Source organism: Chiloscyllium plagiosum, chromosome 2, assembly GCF_004010195.1.
Source record: "Chiloscyllium plagiosum isolate BGI_BamShark_2017 chromosome 2, ASM401019v2, whole genome shotgun sequence".
Taxonomy (NCBI): domain Eukaryota; kingdom Metazoa; phylum Chordata; class Chondrichthyes; order Orectolobiformes; family Hemiscylliidae; genus Chiloscyllium; species Chiloscyllium plagiosum.
The window spans coordinates 115,840,835-115,855,714 of NC_057711.1; the positions used below are offsets into that span (position 1 = coordinate 115,840,835).

General features: G+C 42.3%; 1 protein-coding gene across 5 annotated transcripts in view; it reads right to left on the reverse strand.

The window, feature by feature from the left end:
- Positions 1-14,880, reverse strand: part of LOC122563147 (MAM domain-containing protein 2-like) — a 139,977-nt gene that overhangs the window by 114,187 nt on the left and 10,910 nt on the right. Inside the window, exons 1-3 of one of the 5 annotated variants that reach the window (XM_043716644.1) lie at positions 11,969-12,117; positions 11,500-11,717; positions 11,159-11,275 (exon numbers count right to left, since the gene is read on the reverse strand). In XM_043716644.1, the coding sequence (XP_043572579.1) occupies positions 11,159-11,275; positions 11,500-11,530 (148 nt within the window). In that variant the 5' untranslated portion in view covers positions 11,531-11,717; positions 11,969-12,117. Of the gene's footprint in view, positions 1-11,158; positions 11,276-11,499; positions 12,118-14,880 lie in introns of those variants that run through there. The other 4 variants (XM_043716627.1, XM_043716635.1, XM_043716618.1 and 1 more) reach the window with 4 other exon arrangements.

The following is a 14,880-nucleotide window of genomic DNA, read 5'->3' on the forward strand; positions in this document are numbered from 1 at the left end:
GCTGCAGGGAGGAGGAGGGGGGGTCAGTGAGTTGGAGGGTGGAGTGGGGACAGTCACTGAGCTGGAGGGTGGAGGAGGACAGTCAGTGAGCTGGAGGATGGAGAGGGGACAGTCAGTGAGCTGGACGGTGGAGTGGGGACAGTCAGTGGGCTGGACGGTGGAGTGGGGACAGTCAGTGAGCTGGAGGGCAGAGGAGGGACAGTCAGTGAGCTAGTGGATGGAGTAGGTACAGACATGTGGACTGGAGGGTGGAGTGTGGACAGTCAGTGGGCTGGAGGGTGGAGTGGGGACAATCAGTGAGCTGGAAGATGGAGTGAGGTCAGTGAGTGAGTTGGAGGGTGGAGCAGGGACAGTCAGTGAGCTGGAGGGTGGAGTGAGGTCAGTCAGTGAGCTTGAGGGTGTACTGGGGACAGTCAGTGGGCTGGAGGGTAGCGTAGGGACCGTCAGTGAGCTGGAGGCTGGAGTTGGGACAGTAACTGAGCTCCAAGGTGGAGTGAGGACGGTCAGTGGCCTGGAGGGCAAAGGTGGACAGTCAGTGAGCTGGAGGGTGGAGTGGGGACAGTCATTGAGGTGGAGGGTGGTGTGGGGACAGTCAGTGGGCTGGAGGGTGGAGTGGGGACAGTCAGTGAGCTGGAGGGTGGAGTGGGGACAGTCGGTGAGCTGGAGGGTGGAGTAGAGACAGTCAGTGGGCTGGAGGGTGGAGTGGGGACAGTCAGTGAGCTGGAGGGTGGAGTAGGGACAGTCAGTGAGCTGGAAGGTGGAGTAGGGACAGTCAGTGAGCTGGAGAGTGGAGTGGGGACAGTCAGTGGGCTGGAGGGTGGAGTGTGTACAGTCAGTGAGCTGGAGGGTGGAGTAGGGACAGTCAGTGAGCTGGAGGGTGGAGTGGGGACAGTCAGTGAGCTGGAGGGTGGAGTAGGGACAGTCAGTGGGCTGGAGGGTGGAGTAGGGACAGTCAGTGAGCTGGAGGGTAGCGTAGGGACCGTCAGTGAGCTGGAGGCTGGAGTTGGGACAGTAACTGAGCTCCAAGGTGGAGTGAGGACGGTCAGTGGCCTGGAGGGCAAAGGTGGACAGTCAGTGAGCTGGAGGGTGGAGTGGGGACAGTCAGTGAGCTGGAGGGTGGAGTGGGGACAGTCAGTGAGCTGGAAGGTGGTGGGTCAGTCATTGAGCTGGAGGGTGGAGTAGGGACAGTCAGTGAGCTGGAGGGTGGAGTAGGGACAGTCAGTGGGTTGTTAGCCGGAGTTAGGCCGTACCATTGTTGGACTGGGGACCATGTGGGTGGTCAGCGGTTTGCAAGCCCGTTTTGACTATGTGGGAAAGCCCCCTGCGCTGATCTACTGCAGGCCCTTTCTAGGAAGACTGTAGTGTTTACCTTTCTAACTTTATTTTTAATTTTTTCTAACATATATCATGAAACTGTCAATAATGTAACTTTTTTCCTTTAATTTTCCCTTTATTTTTCTATGTTATATCTAAGATCTGTACCTCGGTTCTTTGCACCCAAGGTGGGCACCATATTGGGTGACATGGTAATATTTCACTGTCCTCCTGTGTACATGTGACAATAAGGATATTCTGTTCTATTGCATGCAGCAGTCAGTTAGTTGGTTGTTTAACATGGAAAGGAGCAAGCTCAAAGAAATCATTGTTATGAAAAAGGACTGTTAGAACTTTGATATGCAAGGGGAAAGAAGAATTCAATGTTTTGTTTTGATTGCTTATTATAACATATATTAGTTTGTTTAAAAATATTACAAGGGAATACGTGATCATCTAATATAGTCTGAAAGGATGCCTGAAAATGAGGGAACATGTAATGGATATAGTTAAAGGTTAATGTGTGTGCATTGTTTGTATAAATATGAGGAGTTAGTTATCAGTTAAACAGTGTTTAAGTTTTATGGAGCATATTTAACTGAAATAACGGTTTCACTAAAAGTGTGGACTTGGACTCTGTTCAAAGACATCTATCATCTCATGTCTAACATGAATCTGCTCTTCTTGTCCTTCTAGAATGTCGAAGTCATGGCTTTGGAATGTGCTGTAAAAGCAACCTTGATGAGTTGTTGCCGGGCATCTTGTAGTTGGCACACACTGCTGCCACTGAGTCAGTGCTTAAGGAACAGTTAAGGTTAGGCACGAGGTGCTGATCAAGAATTCTGCATTGTCCTAGATGCTGTGAAGTGTTACCAGTAAAATGTAGAGCGTTACCAGTTCTGAAATCTACAGAACAGACATACAGGCTGAGGGTATAAAACAAGCGACCAACCCGAACCTGGCCCATTCCTGTGGATCACAACAAGTTAAAAGTCAGGTTGGTACATTTCTATCCAGCACACTAGCTCAGTCTGTCTGCCTGGTCGTCTATTTTCTCAATGTATTCACTCTGTTACTCCTACACTCTTGGAATGAGATCAGTTGTGTGACAACTTTGGCTTGCTGTTGCTCAGCAGAGACTGGAAGCAAAACGCTTGTGGATCCTGGACAATGTTAAACGAGACAACAACCATTGCCAATATTATGGAGCAGCTGTTACTCTCTGAATAACAGTCACCACCACCCCACTATGGCTCCCCTCTAGGCTCAGAATTCCCTCCCATTCCACTCATATTTAATTATTAACTGAAACAAGTGCATTTCTAAGCTTACAATTAAAACAATATGCCCTTTCAGATAAATTGAGCTTGTGGTTACAGTTAAGTGCATTGCAGGTCGGAATCATTCTCACCTTTACATTTTTATATCTCTATCTGGATTAATGGGGGGCGGGTGGGTATTATCACTAGACGATTACTCCAGAAATTCAGCTAGTTTCTGGGGAACCCAAGTTCAAATCCTGCCCCGAAATCATACCTTTGAGACAATGTCCCAGACACTACCATCACCTCCCTGGATATGTCCTGTCCCATTGGCAGGACAGACCCAGCAGAGGTGGTAGCACAGTGGGATACCATCAGAAGGAAGTTGCCCTGGGAGTTCTCAACATTCACTCCAGACCCGATGAAGTCTTATGGCTCCAGGTTAAGCAAGGGCAAGGAAGCTTCCTGCTGATCACCACGTACCGTCCTCCCTCGGTTAATGAATCAGTACTCATCCATGTTGAACAACAGTTGGAGAAAGCACTGAGAGTGACAAGGGATTTCCATATTTCACCCCCCCCCACCCCCACCACATCCACAAGCATCCACTCCATCCACCACCGACATTCAGTAGCAGCAGTGTGCACTATCTACATGATACTAGAAATTCAACGAAGGTCCTTAAACAGCACCTTCCAAACCATGATCACTTCTATCTAGTAAGATAAAGGCAGTAGATTCATAGGAACACCGTCACCTGCGAGTTCCCCTCCAAGCCATCCTGACTTGGAAATATACCACCATTCATTCCCTGTTGGTGGGTCAAAATCCTGAAATTCCCTCCCTGGTGAATCAACCTACAGTACATGAATTGCAGCGGTTCAAAAGCGGAACTCACCACCACCTTCTCAAGAGCAACTGGGGATGGGCAATGACCACGCTTGAATTTAAAAAAAAATCACATTCAATTGCCAACATTGCTTTTGTCTTTACCACACAACTAAAATCAACTTGTTCTTACATTTTTGATTCATATGATGTTGGCATCAGTGATAAAACTAGCATTTATTGTCCGTCCTGATTGCTTTTGTGCATGAGGTGTTTGCTAGGCCATTGTATGGCTCTTAACTGCCCTCCAAAGGTTGCCGAGCAAGCCATCCAGTTTTATTCTCGAAGAAAGCTCACCACTACTTCCTGAACAGCAGCCGGTTTTGGGCAATAAAGCCAGTCTTTGCAATAAAATCCATGTCCAATGATGGACTAAAAAAGCAAATGGATAGGATAGTCATTAAATGAGTTCCTCCTGATCCAAACAGTAGTGAGAACGTGGAACTAGCTGTCAAATGTTCAGAGTTGAGGAGGATAGCATAGTTGTATTTGAGGAGAAGCTAGATAAGCACATTATGGAGAAAAGAATTGAAGGATACACAAAAGGATGAGATGAAGATGGATGGGGATAGGCTTGTGAAGCACAAACACGAGTTTAGTCAAGTTGACCAGTTTCTCCACGGAAAGTTCAATTTAATGAAATGAGTGGTACTTTCCCGCAATGACTGATCAAACAATCTCATTAAAAGAAGGCTTCACAGTTAGGAAATCCCTCATCAGCACAGTTGAATTGACCAAAGTACAATCTCAAGTCAGTGAAGGTCAAAGACAGACTGAATAACCTGTTGGAATAATAAGTGCAAGCGTCTAGAAAAAAATTATTTTCTTTACTTTACCTTCTTAATCAATGAAGTTTGAGAGCCCTGCTTTTGTAAATATATGGCCACAATAATGATGCTGACATGAAATTGTTCCAGTACAGAAGGGAGCTATTTGGCGAGTCTATGACAACTTTCCATGATGCAGTCTCGTCAATCTCATTTCCCCTGCTCATTTCTCATTGGTCAGCAAGTTTATTTCCCTTAAAGAGTCACCAAATTTCCTTTGAAATGATTCATCATCTCTGCTTCGACCATTCTTGTGGATAGCAAATTCCATGTCATTACCACTTCCTGCATTTGTAAAAACAGTTCTTCCTCACAGCCACCTTCTTATTCTCTAGCCTAAGATCCATGTCCCTAACCATTACGCCATCAGCTAATGGGAACATCTTTTCTTTGTCTATCTGATCTAATCCTTTAATAAATACATACACATGGAGCAAATCTCCCCTGAACCTCTTTCTCTCCAAGGAGAACAATGCCAGTTTTTCCAACCTAACCTTTTAGCTAAAATCCCTGAAAAAGGAAGCAAACTGTTCTGATAAATTTCCCTTGCATCCTATTAAAGAACCTCACATCCTTCCTAAGGTGTGTCACAAATGGAGCTTTAAAAAGATTCTGTATAATTTCCCTACTTGTGTACTCAGCTCCTCAATTTATGAAGCCTGACAGACTATCTGCTTTGGTAATTACTCCTTAAGAATGTATAACTACCTTCAAGATCCATGACCATAAACCCCCGGAACAAGAATTGAAAATCACTCTGCATCACAAATCAGCCTTCCAGCCAACTGAGCTAACCTGTTTTTCAATTTAGTGACATCTGACTGAAAGGATGGTGGCAAGAAAAATGTCCAACAGCATTATCCTGTCCCATGTCATTATGCCCAGCATTGAGACATTTATCACTCAAAATTATCTCACTGGGAAGTATATGTCCATATACCAGACTCCTGAAATAACTGCATTAACTCAGCCATGGCTGAAGACTCCCAGGAGTACATTGGTAACATTTGGTATCACCACCCACTTGATAGCATCCTTGAAGATGATGACTGACCAAAATGGAAAGGGTTTTTCAAGGTGACACAAAACACGCAAATAATTCATTGGAAGCACATACACAGAAAGTTGAGATACCAAGGTTTACACACCAAACCTCCAGAGATCTCATCTACCCAACTCTCCCATTTGGCCTGGATATGTTGGTATGTAGATCATAGACTGGACTTAGCAGCCCTTTGTAATCCATCAAACCAAAATGGAAACAAATCAATCCCAAGGGACTGCCCAACAATGGAAGAGGCTAATGTAATCTGTGTTGATACACTATCCACCTGACTTGGCTAAATATCCTTTCAAAACCTAGTTTTGCAATAATCTATCACACCTGATTTAAAATTATTAATTGAATGAGCATCTAATGTATTGCATAGAAGAGCTCTATCTCTCACCCTTTATACAAAGTGTTTCCCAACTGCTTTCCTGAATGACCTGGCCTTGATATGAAAATTTTGTATACTTTTAAACTTTTGCCATAGGGAATTTTGTTTCTTTCCATCTAATCCTAATAAGTCATTTCAAAACCCTGACAGACGTCAGTCATATTGCCTCAAACTATTGGAATGGTGGAGATGAAAATTCTGGCAGCATTTACAGTTGAATGTTGCAATTGTTTTTCTGGTTGAATGATTATGTGTGAGAATAAGTCAATGGCTTCCCATCAAAGTGATTCATTGTGGCCTGTGTGGCAAATGCAGTATACTCTCTTTGTAATTGACAGAAGACATTAACCAATAAAGTGATTCAGCATGTGTTTTAATTGAATGTCATTTTGAATGAAAACAACACATTAATCCCATTTTATCTCGACAGTGTTACCTCCATGGAAGCTGTCTGATCTATTGTGATCTTCAGCATTTGTTGCTTTCAGTACAGATTCCAGCGTCTGCAGTAATTTGCTCCTACTCTTATCTAATCTATCCTTGTAGCTCTGAGATTGCTCTGAAATATGTATAATTTCTTAACACAGGAAATCACAGTCTTAACTTGATACTGAGAAAGGTATCCAAAAACCTGATGGAAGAAGTAGCATTTAATGAGTGCATTATGGAGGATAGGGAGATGTGCAAAGGTGTAAGAGAAAATCCTCGAGTCTAAAGCCCAGAGAACAATGGCAAATGATTAAAACAAGGCAAGTGCATGAGGGCAGCACTGGAAGAATGCAGTATTGTCAGAGTTATAAGGCTGTACAAGATTGCAAAGATATTTGGGTGGGTGAGTGAGTGGGTCGGACTGGAGTGAAAGGTGGGGAGGGTCTATTGGCAGATTCGAAAACAAGTGTGAGAAGTTTAAATTTGAAGTATTGCTAGAGCAGCAGTCAATGTTGATCAGGATGTAGTGCAGGCTGGGATGAATTCTACTTTATGGAAGTTTGGTTGCAGCATATTGGATTAGGCAATTCTGGACATAATGAAAGCATAGAGGTTGAGGAATCTAGGCAGTTTCATTTCACAACTAATACAAGTCATCATCTCATGCCAACACTTGTCATTAAAATCCAAATTGGTATCAATATGTTTCTTGGTAAATCTCACCTCAGACTTTTAACAGATGAAATGAAGAATCTTTGACACTTGCTTGGTAGCACAGAACTTAATTATTACCACAAAGAGAGTTATGTTTCAGAAGTCTTACACTCATCGAAGCAAAAAAATGCTAAATTTCAAATGCTTACAATAATTTTAGCTCAGGAAATATCTCTAAGGGAGATTAATAAATGGTGAAAAGTTATGCACTGTGAAGGATCAGGGAGATTTGGGAATCCAAACACCAAAATCACCAGAAGTTAATGGATAAGTACAAAAACAATGAAAAAAGGTTAATGATCATTATCTCAAAAGGGCTGCAATCCAAGAGTTGTGAAAATTATGTTACAGTCGTATAGAGCTCAGAATATTTCAAAGTTAAAAATCATGCAACACCAGGTTATAGTCCAACAGGTTTATTTGGAATCACTAGCTTTTGAAGCACTGCTTTTTCATCACCACCTGATGAAGAAACAATGTTTCGAAAGCTAGTGATTCCAAATAAACCTGTTGGACTATAACCTTGGTGTTGTGTGATTCTTAACTTTGTACACCTCAATCCAACACCGGCACCTCCAAATCAGAATATTTCAAGAATTGTGTTCAGTCCTGGCATGATGGCTCGGGGAGGATGTATTGGCCATAGTGAGAATAAAGCATAGATTCACCAGAACTGTGTCAGGGCTATAACAATTAAAATGTGAGCACAGCTGCATAGATATTTTTCCTAAACAATGTATCCAGAGATATAATGACTCATCCTCCGGAGTAGGTGAAATTTGAACCCAGGCCTCTTATTCGAGGAAGGAATGGAATCACCAGACCACAAAGGTCCTTCCTAGGGTGTATTCCTGTCAGTATGAGAGATTAATTGTGGTTGTTTAGATAGGAGAAGAAGTATTTCCTGTTGTTGTTGTTAGGAGACTGGGGGAAGAGACCAAACCAAGGCATTACAGCCACATCATTCACAGATGATATCCGTAATAACTTCCTCGCACAAGATATTGGAAATCTGGAACTTCCACCCACTCTGTAGGGTGTAGTTCAATTGAAAACAGATTATTAGAATTTGACCTTGATAAGGATATTAAGGATTAAAGAACTAAGATGGCTGGATGGAATTAAGATGCATGTCAATCATAATGTTGTTCATCTGTCTGTTATCAGCCTAGGGGCTCATGTAGTGCAGTGATAGTGTCACTACCTATGAACCAGGAGGCCTGCATTCAACTTGCACTTGCTCTAATGGTATGCAAACGCACCTCTGAAGAGGTTGATTTGAAAAACATCTATTCAAATGAAAATATATTCATCCCTGGCATTCAGAATGGATTCAAATGCCTCTATTGTGTTCATTCATAGCAGAAGTCCTAAGGCACATTCTATTCAGAATCAGAAATAGGACTTCAAGATGCCTTTTTGGAGGAAATTATTTTAAGCTACTTGCAACTACAGTGCTAACATCTTACATCATTTGTCGTACTAGAATTCCTCATGTCAACAAAGCACCTCGCAAACCTGTGGCCTCTATCATCTAGAAAAACAAGGGCAGCAGGCACATGAGAAAAGAAGTTACCACCTGCAAGTTTACCTCCAAATCACACATTGTCCTGACCTGGAAATACATTGCCCTACCTCACTGTTTCTGGATCGAAACACTGGAATTTCATTCCTAAGAGCACCGAGGGTCTAGCCACTCTAGCCAGTGCTAGACTAGCCAAAAAGACCCACATCCTATGAATGAATAAATAGAAGGAACTTACAAAGAGTTTCTATTCAATGTAATGTTTTAGAAATCCAAAATATACATACTATCACATTTGTCTCTGCTCTACTTTAATTCACTCATAGGATGTGGACATCTTTGGCAAGATACATATTCCACTTGCCCTTGAGAGGTTGGTGGTGAGCCACTTCCTTGAACACAACCAAAGGTGTGCCATGCTATTTCAGAGGGCAGTTTCGTGCCACACACATTGCTGTGGATCTGGAATCACGTAGGTGAGTCCAAGTAAGAACAGTTGGTTTCTTTCTCTAATGGAAATCAGTGAAACAGTTCTATTTTATTACCAGGACTATTTAATCTAAATTGGATTGAATTCATAGAATTGTTAAATTGCCCAGCTGCCAGGTTGGGATTCACTTCTGTTTAACTGAGTGGCTTACTCCCTGGAGCACCTAGAAGCATGTGCTATATAAAGGTAAACGGTTCATTTTACATAAATAAGGTTAATTATCAAGTATCAATAATTATGTGAGGTTTTATTTTGTTATATAATTGCTCAACTGTCTGATACATGTCAGTCTGGCCACTCTTCAGGCTAGATCATTATTTATTCCAAACTAACACCAGAAAGAGAAATAGTTAATTCACCTCAAAGTTCACTGAGAGAGGTTGTCATGCCTGAAGTGGCTGCTGCACTTCTTGCATTACAACAGCAACCATCCTTCAAAAAGAGTTACTTTTGACTGGAAAGCACATTGGTATGTCCTGAATTTATGGTAGGTACTTTATTAACACAGGACTTTCTCTCCCTAAGTATACACCATTCTGTTCCATCTTGAGTTTACTTTGCCAACAAACTGCTCTGCTTATAATGTCTAATTGGAAAGTCATCCCATTCTTTACAGTTAGGGACAGGTGGTTCAATCCATCAGTGTTTCAAAACCTTGTCCACTCCAGCATGTGGTGCTCATTTATCACTTGTGACAATTTACAAAAGCATAGAACTTCCAAATATAATAAAAGAATTATTAAAAATGTTATCTCCATGTTCCAGGAATATTTCACAAAATGTTACCGTGTAATCAGGCAGTTTTAACTCACTGAATTCTTATGTTCCACTTGAGATGCTTAGGGTTCAACAGTAATTGAGTTCCATGCGGCAGAGAGGATTAAGTGGAGATTTCATGGATGAAAACAATGTTATTGAGTTTTGATTGAATGAACTAGAGAAACAGCACCAAGAGGATCACTAATCAAAGGAGGTCATGTTGCGCCTGTACAGGACACTAGTTAGGCCACTGTCGGGCTATTGTGTGCAATTCTGGTCTCCTTCCTATCAGAAAGATGTTGTGAAACTTAAAAGGATTCAGAAAAGATTTACATGGATGTTGGGGCAACCTTTTCACGCGGAGGGTGGTACATGTATGGAATGAGCTGCCAGAGGAAGTGGTGGAGGTTAGTATGACTTAAGGTACTGTCATTAGTAAAGGCCAAAATAGAATAGGAAGAGTATTTTTAATGGAGTGAATTATGATCTGGAATGCACTGCCAAAGGACAACTTTTCAAAAGTGAATTGGATACATGTTTGAAAAATAAATGAAGTGGGGATAAGGGGAAAGAGCAAGGGATTGAGTCTAATTGATAGCTCTTTCAAGGAGTAAGTACAGGTTCTATGGGCCGAATGGCTTCCTTTGTGCTGCATCATTCTATGATTCGGGCCAACCCAACATTAGGTAGGGAGTGTTAACGTGACTTATTTTTATTTCTTTAGAGGAAATACATCCAGTGCTCATTAAATCTGTATTGCAGACATCAGATAGGGATGTATACATGTCGAGTATGTAGCACCTAATACATAATAAAGTTGTTTGTGATAATTCTTGGAAGATCTTGAGATTGGAAACGAGCTTGTGTCTCAAACTAGAACCTGAGCTTTAAGGCATATACTAAGCATCAGCCAGCACTTCCCGAGTATAAGCTTGACAATAGAAGACACTCCTTTATCTCAGACCCCATCTGTGCTCCACAAATGCAGAAACCCACAGTAACAGGTTCAAAGTTAAGGGTGATGACTTGTTCATATCTAAATTTAAAATACACACGAGACAACCCGGGCATGATAAACAATTTGTCCCTGCAAGGTCTAATCCACTTTTAAAAATCTGCCCCGTCCCTGGCTCCATCACAGGTTGTGGCGGTGGCTGTTGGAGTATTCAACTGATACATGACAATTAGCGTCCAAGACAGCCGATTCCGGCTACCATCACACACAAAACAGCAATGCATCTGCCAGAGGGCGCTTTGGAAAGTGCACAAGAGCCTGAAACGTTAATGAGTTGCAAAACTTCAAACCCTTTCAAATGCTGTGCCTGAACTGCTCCTGCTCACGGAGGTTCAGAGAGAACAGTGGATTGTGTAACATCCCACTCAATAATTGTTTCGCTCCTTTCGTGTTGATGCACCTCTTTCCCAGTTGCTCACGGAATGAGCATCTATTGCAGAATTTGCTCTTGAATATAATCGACTGGCGCTTTAGCATCGGCGCAGTATTTGCCTACCTTGTAAATTCACGATCCATGGATCATTCCTGGGATCTGACTCGTATCCACAAGTGCCATCCTCAAAATCGCACGAACCGTTACTTCCAAAAATATCGGCATTACCAAACTGTACGACTTTTCACAGACCACACACACACAGAGGTAAATAAATACATGCATAAAATACAAGGGAAGAAGAATAAACAAAGTTAAAAATGTAACAAATTCAAAATGATTGCTTATTTTTTCAAAAAAGACTCTTACCTTGCAGATCCCAAACTGTTACTTTTTTACAGGTGCAGAACGTAAGCTGTTTATGGACTGTATGCTAATATAGAAATACTTTAGTGAACATTTACCGTGTAGAATTAAAAACATGAGAGGCGTCATGGCGTATGGTTAAGATCCAAAGTTGTCATCCACTGTTGTAATTCAAACTTTCCTTAAACTCAGTGTCATTCAGCAGTTCAGCAGCTTGGAGTTCAGCAAAAAGATAGGCTGGGACGAGAGAGAGAAGCGAGCTGCTTTGTTCCTGTCAGATTGAGGAGCAGAGATATCCCACGGGGCGGAGAGAATGCTAAGGGAAAAAAAAGTAAATGATTTCCAGATTGGCGGGATACACCTACCCAAATAGAAGCAGCTTGGCGGTTGTTAAAATAAAACACTGTTAGCAGAGTGAAGGATAGTTAACACCTAACTGACTTCTGTGGTTACTGCACATTCAAAGATTGACAAAGGCTGCCTTTCTGTCGTTTCCTCGTCAGAAGCCCCTCTCCTTAGGAAGTCCACTGATCATTTGCAAAGAGGCATAGTTTTTTAGCAGCTGACCATTATAGTTGGTTGATACAAGGCGACTGTGCATTCCCTTTCAAGTCGAGAACAGTTTTGTCATTGTCAAGGGAGGGAGAAAGCGCGAGAGCAGGGTAAGGAGGTGGGGGTCAAAGTTTGAGTGTTCTTGGTAATGCTGATTTCCAAAGCAATTTCTCTCTGCTCTCACTGTCATAAGATGACAAAGCCTCGTTTATTAAACACGCAGAAAACGTTTCTCAGTGCTTTCACACTGCTGCCAATTTTTGCTTGTTAAAGGGGATCAGATTCTATCTGTCCAGCCCACTTTCTAGGCGCTGTTGTTTGCTGCCAAATTATTTGGGAGCCAGTGATACATTTCACATCGAGATGGGTCCTTGTGTTAGGAGTTGGAACTGAGGACACTACACCGTGATTAAAAAAAACAATGCATGTTTGATTCTTGACATAGCTCCACAAGTTACTAGGAGAGAAGGCGCAACACAGTACTTAAGGAATAAGTTTGCATTTTCCTTGACTAATATCACAGTGAAGGGAAAAGCAATAGAGAAATTACATTGGATAATAGATGTAGAGTGGAAGGAAAATATCAAGGCAGGCAGGGGTACGGTCACTAACTCTGCACTCAAAACTCGAGTTCAAGTTCCATTGTAATTGAGATGTGCCCTAACATCATCAGACTTTCATTGTGAAAAATCTAAACAAGTTACTCAATTGAATAGGATGCATCTTAGATCGCTGAGATATAAAGTAAAGGTGGAAATTGCAGAGCCTCTTACCACAATTTTCCCCTTCAGGTTGGATATGGACCAAAGCAGTGGAGGATTGTCATAAATTAGATTACTTACAGTGTGGAAACAGGCCCTTCGGCCCAACAAGTCCACACCGCCCCGCCGAAGCGCAACTCACCCATACATTTACCCCTTACCTAACACTACGGGCAATTTAGCATGGCCAGTTCACCTGACCTGCACATCTTTTGGGCTGTGGGAGGAAACCGGAGCACCCGGAGGAAACCCACGCAGACACAGGGAGAATGTGCAAACTCCACACAGTCGCCTGAGGTGGGAATTGAACCCGGGTCTCTGGCGCTGTGAGGCAGCAGTGCTAGCCACTGTGCCACCGTGCCGCCCACAAAGGTCATGTTACAACCTTTTGCAAAAAGAGGGAGCAGGTGAAACACAGCAATCTCAGGTCGGTTTAAATAATCCCAGCATTAAATAATGGGCCTAATTTTAACAGTTCAGGCTAGTATGTTTTAAATGTGTCGAGATTAACCTAATCAAATCTAGATAGCATTAATGGTCCCTTGGGAAAAGATGAGTTAACAAATGAAAGCCAGTGAGGATTTGACAAAAATGCAATACTAACTTGATTGGAGTTTTTTTTGTTAAGATAACAGAGAGAGAGACAGTTGATCTAGGTGGTTCAGTTGATGTTATGGATATTGGTTTTCAGAAGACACTTCATTAAATGCCACATTAAAATAATGGCTTTGATAGAATAAAAAAGGAAAAATGTATACAGTGGTAGGGAAAGTGAAGGGAATTGGGATGAGCTGAATGCTTCTTTGAAAGAGCCAGAACATGCAGAATGGGCCAATTGTCTCATTCTATGCAATCAGGTTCTATAGAATGGGTGGATTTATGAACTTGCAATGCTAAGCTGCATCCAACACTTTTAGTTGAAAATATTAGACTGAAGTGAGTAGAATACACAGCTGTTGTGACCTTGACTGAACCAAAGTGGGCTGTGGGAATACTTAGTGAGCGCCAGGAACAAAAATGAAGGGAAATAGTCTGCAAAATAGACCATGTAAAGCTCAATCCAGTTGTTGCAAATAGTTTCAAACAGACGAAAAAAGAATTGAAAGAAGGATGGAAACGAAAAGAAAGACTTGCATTTCTACAGGACCTTCTATGATTTCAGGACATCCCCAAATCACTGACAGTCAAGAACATTTCAAGTGTAGCCATTATTGCAATCCAGGAAATGTCAGCAGCTAATTTTGACTGGAAATGCTATAACTCTATTACGTCAGATGGATCGGTTTTTGTTCAATGTGTACAGGAGGGTTTCCTGACACAGTATGTTGAAGGGCCGACAAGAGGAGAGGCCACACTGGGCTGGTGCTTGGTAATGAACCAGGCCAGGTGTTTGATTCAGTTGTAGGTGAGCACTTTGGAGAGAGTGACCATAATTCAGTTACGTTTGGTTTAGCGATGGAAAGGGATAGGTACATGCCATAGGTCAAGATGGGGCAAGGGCAATTATAATGCGATTAGGCAAGAATTAGGATGCATAGAATGGGGTAGCAAAATGCAAGGGATGCAGACAATGGAAATGTGGAGCTGTTTAAGAAACAGATATTGCATGTCCTTGATTGGTATGTCCCTGTCAGGCAGGGAGGAAGCCCTAAGGTAAGGGAACCGTGGTTTGCTACAGAAAGTGCATCTCTTGTTAAGCAGAAGGAAGCTTATGTGTTGAAGAAGGACTTATGCCCGAAACGTCGATTCTCCTGCTCCTTGGATGCTGCCTGACCTGCTGCGCTTTTCCAGCAACACATTTTCAGCTTATGTGTTGATGAGGCAAGATGGTTCAGATGAGGCGATGGAGAGTTACAGATCAGCTCGGAAGGATTTAAAGAGAGAGTTAAGAAGAGCAAAAAGAGGATACGAGCAGTCTTTAGCAAATAGAATAAAGTAGAATCCTAAAGCTTTCTATAGGTATGTGAGGAATAACAGGATGACTAGAGAAGGAACATGAATAGGTAAAAACAATGACTGCAGATGCTGGAAACCAGATTCTGGATTAGTGATGCTGGAAGAGCACAGCAGTTCAGGCAGCATCCGAGGAGCAGTAAAATCGACATTTCGGGCAAAAGCCCTTCATCAGGAATAAAGGCAGAGAGCCTGAAGCGTGGAGAGATAAGC